Here is a 7,736-nt window from a genome sequence, read left to right as displayed (position 1 = left end):
GGGGGGTGAGCATTAACTTGTTCTTCTGCACAGTAGAATTGTAAATGGGCTGATTCAACAATGTCATGCTCATAACTGTGACTGAATTGCAACAGGGAACTGTTGCTTTTTCTTTCCTGATCCTTGCTATCGTCATTTTCCCTCTTCTTATTTTGTTTGTTTGTCACACTCTAGTGACCCGCTACTTCAGGGGTGCCTTGATAGTATAGTCGAAGCAGACTTTGTGCTGTTGAAGCTAGAGAGGTGAGCAGAGTTAGCATGATTCCCTGTAAAGACTTCTCTATTGACATCCACCTCTTGGCGCTCATATGACCTTATGCAGTTGCGAGCGCCGTAAAAGCTAGTAAAACTAAAGGCGTACTTTTAAGTATGTGTGGTGTTGAGGAAAATATGTCAAATGTTTAATGTCGAAGATGCTTATTGTAAATCCCCTATCAATTGTTTTTGACCCGCTTGAGGCTAACATCAATGAAAACGTGTCAGAGTGGGTGGTTGGCGGGTGCTCTGGTGTGGTTTGCTCCTTCTTTCCTATCAAACATCTATTGTCTTTATCTCCCCTCCTTCTTTTTTGTGTTTGTTACTCTCTTGTAACACCTTCAATCTTCGGCACTTATAAGACCTTATTGTGTTGCAAGTGGCGTAATACTCTTACTGAAACTTAAAAAAAACGTGTCAGAACCTTAGTTTGCTGTGACCTTTATGAATGGGCTTTCAGATTTTGTTGGTCAGCCAACTTTTAGACCCGTATGCAAAGTTTAGAAAAGATTAAACAGAGCGATTTTTATTTTACCTTGTTTTAACCGCTGTTAGACAAAAGTATGTGGGTGGTTAGCGGGTGCTCTGGTGTGGTTTGCTCGTTCTTTTCTATCAACCATTTATCGTATCGTCCTTATCTCTCCTTCTTTTTTGTGTTTGTTACTCTCTTGCAACACATCTAATCTTCGGCACTTGTATGACCAAATTGTGTTGCTAGTGTCATAAAACGCTTACGAAGGCTAAACCATGGCTCTGATTTAAAGCCATCCAATCATTTCATTCAAGTGATATGTCATAATCCTCCCGGGGCGGTGCCATTGACTGAAGTGTCTTTAGGTCATTCCCAAAGGGGGGACATTTCTCGTTCAAGCATAGTAGAATTGTAAATGGGCTGACTCATGTCACGCTCATAACTGTGCCTGATCTACAACAGGGAACTGCTGCTTTTTCTTTCCTGGTCCTTACTATTGTCATTTTCCTCTGCTTCTTTTGTATGTTTGTCACTCTCTTGTGACCTGCTATTTTGGGGTGCCTTGGTAGTCGAAGCAGACTTTGTGCTGTTGAAGCTAGAGAGGTGAGCAGAGTAAGTTGATTCCCTGTAAAGATTCCTCTGTTGACACCCACCCCTTGGCGCTCATATGACCTTAAATGCAGTTGCGAGCGCCGTAAAACCTTCTACTATAAAAAAAAAGTGATATGTCATATATCATGTTGTGTTGCCTTCCATGAAGTGTGTTGTCATTTTAAGAACACTTGGGTTAAAAAATTATTTTTTTTAATGCGACTTAGACCATTTATTTTTCTGACCTCGTCAATTGTTCAGTTGTGTCGTTATCACATGGCCGACATCGCACACCAAACTCTTTGTGGGTGGTTGGAGGGTGTCACTGGTAATTTCCACGTCAGTGGGTGGTTGGTGGGTGCTCTGGTGTGATTTGCTCCTTCTTTCCTATCGAACATCTATCGTCCTGATCTCTACTACTTCTTTTTTGTGTTTGTTACTTTCTTGTCACACCTCTAATCTTCGGCACTTATGTGTGCAAATTGTGTTTCAAGTGCCGTCAAACTCTTACTAAAACAATGTCCTTGTCTTTACCCATTCCTCTGCTTGATCTGTGGGCCCATCTGGCTTTAGTCCCCAGCGCTATTGACTTTCGTAGAGTTCATTCATGTGAGGTTGTTTTTTTTTTACTCGTGTGTATTTAAGACTGAACTTTTCTTGACCGAAATCCTGCATATTATGTTTTGAGAGTGGCCTTAATCCGACTCATGGAAGACATTCATCTATAGGTCTTGCTTGGTCCTCAAAGTGTCAGGGTTGTGCCTCCACTGAAGAGCGAGGGTTTAAGTCGGAGCCGAAGCTTGTGTCTGTACCCGTCTGCCCAATATTCGTGACATTGTAACATGTGGTATAACTGCTATTGGGGAAGGCGCTTTCATTAAAAAACCTTTCGAATGTTTCACTATGATTCGGTTCTGATGATTTGTGAACATTTGTGGTTGGATTTGTTTGTTTGTTTGTTTGTTTGTTCGTTTGTTTGTTGCCTTCGTTGCTCCTTCCTTTTTCAGTCATTACTTAGGGATTTTTTAACGCTGAAAGTTAGCATTTTCTTTTTTTTCAAATGGAACAATAAATTCTTATCTTTTATTTGTAAAAGTATTTCAAACGTACTTAAAGCAGCTGATTGGTATATTATTGTATCATGTACTTTTCATGCTTTATTAATTTTTTCTTTTTGTTTTGTTTCCCTTTCAGATTCTTTCCCCTGGTGTCCTAGTTGAGTGGTTGACTCGCCGTACTCTGGACACAAACTGTCTGGTCTGGTCTGACGTTGTGAGCTGTGAGGTCCTTCCTCGTACGCCGTGTTTCTCTGACACTCATTGACACACTTGCTGAGGACAGAAGGACGCCTGTCTGTGTACGCATCTGATAGTTTCTAAACACGGATAGACGTGTTCATTGTTGGTGCTGCAGAGTTCAGCGTTGTCTACCAGGCGAATCAGTCGTTGTTACAGACGAGTGAAGCGCCCCAGCACGCTCCCCCTCCCCTGTGTGTTCAACACTGACGTGCTTGCATGACGGACGTTGTGGAAGATATTTGTGTCAGAGTCAGAGCTGTTGTCTCTGCCTACTTGTGATTACCCCCTCCCACCAACACCCCTTGGCTGCCTCTGAGATAGCCTAATAGTGTTGAGAAGGGCGTTGAACCTGTATCATTTCACGCCCACCCCTTGGCGGCCTTTTAAAATAACATAATTGTGTTGATAGGGGAGTTGAATCTATACCATTTCATCATTTTCACCACCACCAACCCATTGCCACCTCTTGATATACCCTAATAGTGTTGACAGGGGCGTTGACAGGAGCGTTGAACCCATACCATATTCACCATCACCCCTTGAGAAAAGTCTCTAGTAACCGCCCGTCCACACTGACCACACTGTCAGCTGAACACGATTCCACTGACCACGCTCCCACCATGGTAGAGCTCCTGTGTCTTCTGCGCGCCACCAGCACCTGGCACTTCCTGCTGGCCATCTGTGTGATTGACGTCACGTTCATCCTGCTCCACATCTCCCTGCCCGGCCCGCCGCCCTCCGGGGACGACTGGTACCACCCTCACCACCTCCAGCTACAACAACAGCAACATCAGCAACAACAGCAGCGGAGGGAGGAGGAGAAGCTGGAGCAGGTGTTGCAGCTCCAGGCGCGCGTGAGTCGCGGCATACAGGAGAACACGCGCCGGTTACAGGACTCTCTCAAGGCCGCGCGGCTCAGGACACGTGCGCTGGAGCTGATCGGCCGGGGGGTAACCGACCTAGAGAGGCAGATCAGTCGTTTGAAGGAGGAGGTCAGGGATAGTGGAGATTGACGTGACGTGACATGACGTGATGTCACACGTGGCCTTTCACACGCCACACGTGGCTTGCTTCAGGGGACTGTGGCTAGGGACGTCATCGACCTGGAGAGGCAGATCAGTCGTCTGAAGGAGGAGGTCAGTGACAGGGAGGACTGACGTGGCATGACGTGATGTCACACGTGGCTTGCCACAGGTCACCGCAACTGTTTTCGTCTGTTGGTGCCGCCCCCACACGCACTCTCTTCGCCACAACAGGCCTCCATCTTCCCCGGTCTCTGCTTTGGTTAATTTCTTCCAAAAGTGTGTTATTTTATCTCTTCAGAAAAGAGTTACGTCAAAGAGACTTGTTGGCCTTGAACTTTGAGCCGAACCAACCGAAGAATACTTGGTCACAAGCAAGATATTTGTCGGTTGAAGAACAGAAGAATTAGTTTAGAACAGTGGCGACTGTTGAACAGAAAAGTAAAACTCTCCTTTGGATTGACTTTCAAGAACTGGGATCGTTGTACCTGTAGGGTCAAATATTTTTCAGTTTTGAGGAGCAGGTCTGTCGGTGGAAGAATGAGTTAAACGACCATGAAGACTGCCAGCTGAACTCAAAATATTATTCTGTGTGGACGAGAGATTATTTCTACCAGGAACGGCTTGTCTTTAAAATACATGCAGTTGGGGTCGATAGACGGGATAATGTGTTCATAAGAGCAGTGAAACGGTCATGTTGTGCATAATTCTTTTTGTTGTCAACGGTCGATTGAAGGGCTGAATAGTAAATGACATTTGGACCAGATTCGACAAAAGAGTTGGCGGTTTTGAGGAGCTGAACTGTAGTTGAGTTGGCTGAAGCGTGGAGTGAAGGGCTATGTTGACAAAGTCATAGAGGGGGCACATGGCACTTCGGGGGGGGGGGGGGAGGAAGGGGGGGGGGGAGGGGGTGACACGTGCCAGTCTTTTGTTGTGGGTTTTTTTTTCATTAGTTGGTCGGAGTACGCTGGAGTTTTTGAATCTTTTTGACCAAGTACGTGCCATATAGATACACGTGAAGCTTATAGTGGGTCGTTATATGAAGGGACGGGAACATTGAGGACTGGCGTGCAGATAAATATGTTATGGACGATGAGAAGAGCTTTATGTTATGGAGGATGAGAAGAGCTTTATGTTATGGAGGATGAGTAGAGTTTTGTGTTATGGAGGATGAGTAGAGTTAAGAGTTTTGTACATTTTTAAAAAGGTCAACAAGAGGCGTCGTTTTGATGTTCCAACTCTGACAATTTTCTCTAGTTAGCTGCTACTTAAAAGCAGAGATGGAATTTTACAGTGTTTCCTGGAGTCTGTATTACTGGCTGTGCAAAGAAGAAAGAGATGTGGGATATTGAGAACTATTCTTCGTTCAGTCTACTGACATTCGCGTCTTCGCCGACAAACCAGTTGCTGCATAAGTGTTACTTATTTTTTCAAATTGTCTGTGTTTGTCATGAATGTTTGGGACTGATTGTTGGTGCCAGACAAGAAGAGGACGAGGGGATGGACGCGATGATTGGGAGCTAGTAACCCTTCTTGTAGCGCTGAGCTGTAAGCCTTGTGTTCTCACTGCAGTGAGCCTGTCACAGAATTTGTGTCAGATGTGGATCGGCCATAGACTTGAGCTATACTCTTCTAGACCGTACACTGTCACGCCGACCATAGACTTGTACTATAATATCCTAGACTGCACACTGTCATGGCCGACCATAGACGTGTACTATAATGTCCTAGACCGTACACTGTCATGGCCGACCATAGACTTGTACTACAATGTCCTAGACCGTACATTGTCATGGCCGACCATAGACTTGTACTACAATGTCCTAGACCGTGCATTGTCATGGCCGCCCATAGACTAGAACTATAATATCATAGATTGTGAACTGTCATGGCTGTCGGTCATTGCTTTCTATATAAAAAAACAAAACAAAAACTACCTCGCTGCGCTAGTGTGCAGAATGCGCGCCCAAATGAAGGAAAAAAAACCCTACCAACAACACTTTCTCGCTATAGTCTAGAACTCGCCTTAATTTTCATCTGGTTTCAAATTAAGTCAAATGGTGTACTGTACCCAACGGTAAACCGGAATGACGCCAGACTGCGCAGTGTAGGGTATTATTATACTGTAAGTCTATGAGGTTGAGTAAACATCTTGCTGCTGTGTACGACTAACCGGAATGACGTCAGACTACACAGTTTAGGATATTACACTACCAGTCTATGGGGTTGAGTAAACATCTTGCTGCTGTGTACGACAAACCGGAATGACGTCAAACTACACAGTTTAGGGTATTACACTACAAGTCTATGGGTTGAGTAAACATCTTGCTGATGTGTACGACTAGCCGGAATGACGTCAAACTACACAGTTTAGGATATTACTCTACAAGTCTATCGGGTTGAGTAAACATCTTGCTGGGCTTTGTACTGTACGTCTCAGGGTCAAACCTCACTGTACTGTAAGCGATCCCTTTGCTGGTTGGTTGCGCCGGCGTTTGTGGTGTAGCGGTTAGGCACCTCCCTGAGGTACGCAGAAGATAGGAGTTTTTTGTTCAATTGAGCATCTCCGTCCGTCTGTTTGCACATTCTGCCGTCATTTTTTTTAAAGTACAGGATCTACAGTTTTTACAATTTTACAGTAGAGCCAACCCCCCCAAAAAAACAAAACAAAACAACAACAACAAAACAAACAACAAGAAAAAAACAACAAACAACAAAAAAACAAAAAACAACCAAACAAACGAACAAACCTGAATGTGGTTACCAGAAAACAAACTAATTGCAAGCATCCCAAGTCGTTATCTTTAACAATACAACTTTGACAATAACTTCCTTATTATCTTTTAAACAAATGTTGTTTTCTTGATAACGTTTAGATTTTTTTTTGGGGGGGGGGAGGAGGGGGGAGGCTGCTTTCCTGCATCATCGTCATCATCATCATCATCATCATCATCATCATCATCATCATCATCATCATCATCATCATCATCATCATCATCATCATCATCATCGTCATCATCATCATTATCATCATCGTCATCATCATCATCGTCATCATCATCATCGTCATCATCTCCGTCGCGTGAAATGCTGGAATATGTGAGCTGTTCAGAAATGACGTTGTTTGCTACTGGAGGAAAAAAACAACCCCAAAAACGAAAGCAACTAAACTAACAATAACGAACATCTCATAATAATAGTTAAAGTCGTTGCAAAATGTGAGAAATACTTTGTTATGAAAGATTTTCAATAATGTGCCTTTCTTTTCTAAAGGGGTAAAAGGTTTTTTGTTGTTGTGGTTTTTTACTGAAAGAAATTAAAGTGACATGACCGAATATCGGGATTAATTTTTGTTTAAAGAGAAAGTTTCTTTTAAAACCTAAATTTTTTTAATTGTCTGTAATGAAATGAATCCGTGATATCAATAACCGTTTTACTGTAAGGTTTTTATTGGAATGACATTCCCATGTTTGTTATTTTCCTTTTTACCCCAGCCTTCCAATTTGTGAACTACATTCCACTTGGCGTGTCTTTGAGTACTAGGCAAATGAAATTTAGCCCTATCGTTTTACACGCGTAAAAGTCTGTCTAGTCAGAACTAAGTGTTTTCTGTCGTTTTGTTTGTTCCTGGAAGGAGGGAGGGGGGGTGACAGAGAGAGAGAGAGGGAGACAGAGAGAGAGAGGGGGAGAGAGAGAGAGAGAGAGAGAGAGAGAGAGAGGGAGAGAGAGAGAGGGAAGAAGGGAGAGAGCGAGGTCAGAGAGAGGGTAGAGAGTGTAAGAGGAAGATGGAGAAGGGGATAGATAGAGAGATAGACAGAGACAGAGAGACAGAGAGGTTGAGGGGGGTGGGTCGACCAGGGCGAAACCAGACTGAGTGGAACAAAGCATTTCGATAACAGCAGATGGAGAGACTCGATAACATACTTTCTCCTGCTGTTGTTGACTCACGTTTCCCACCTGCAAGGCAACACTGTTGACAAGCAGAGGGAGAGACAGAGAGAGAGAAGGGGAGGGAGAACGAGAGAGGAAGAGAGAGAATGAAAAAAGAAAGAAAGAATTAGAGGGGTTTGAGAGAGAGAAGAGAGAGAGAGAGAGAGA

The 7,736-nt window shown here is 43.8% G+C and overlaps 2 protein-coding genes across 2 annotated transcripts in view; both read left to right on the top strand.

Moving 5' to 3' along the window:
- LOC101859399 overlaps positions 1 to 4,511 on the top strand; it is a 31,874-nt gene extending 27,363 nt beyond the window's left edge. The window contains exon 2 of the mRNA XM_005096563.3: positions 2,513 to 4,511. Within this exon, the coding sequence (XP_005096620.1) occupies positions 3,237 to 3,629 (393 nt within the window). The 5' untranslated portion in view covers positions 2,513 to 3,236 and the 3' untranslated portion in view covers positions 3,630 to 4,511. The remainder of the gene's footprint in view (positions 1 to 2,512) is intronic.
- LOC101845538 (activating signal cointegrator 1 complex subunit 3) overlaps positions 1 to 7,736 on the top strand; it is a gene marked incomplete at its 3' end in the record, with an annotated part of 115,071 nt that overhangs the window by 97,871 nt on the left and 9,464 nt on the right.

The sequence above is a fragment of the Aplysia californica genome, unplaced genomic scaffold, assembly GCF_000002075.1.
Source record: "Aplysia californica isolate F4 #8 unplaced genomic scaffold, AplCal3.0 scaffold00132, whole genome shotgun sequence".
Classification (NCBI taxonomy): domain Eukaryota; kingdom Metazoa; phylum Mollusca; class Gastropoda; order Aplysiida; family Aplysiidae; genus Aplysia; species Aplysia californica.
Note: the sequence above shows the minus strand (reverse complement) of the source record. Positions and strands in the feature narration are given on the sequence as shown.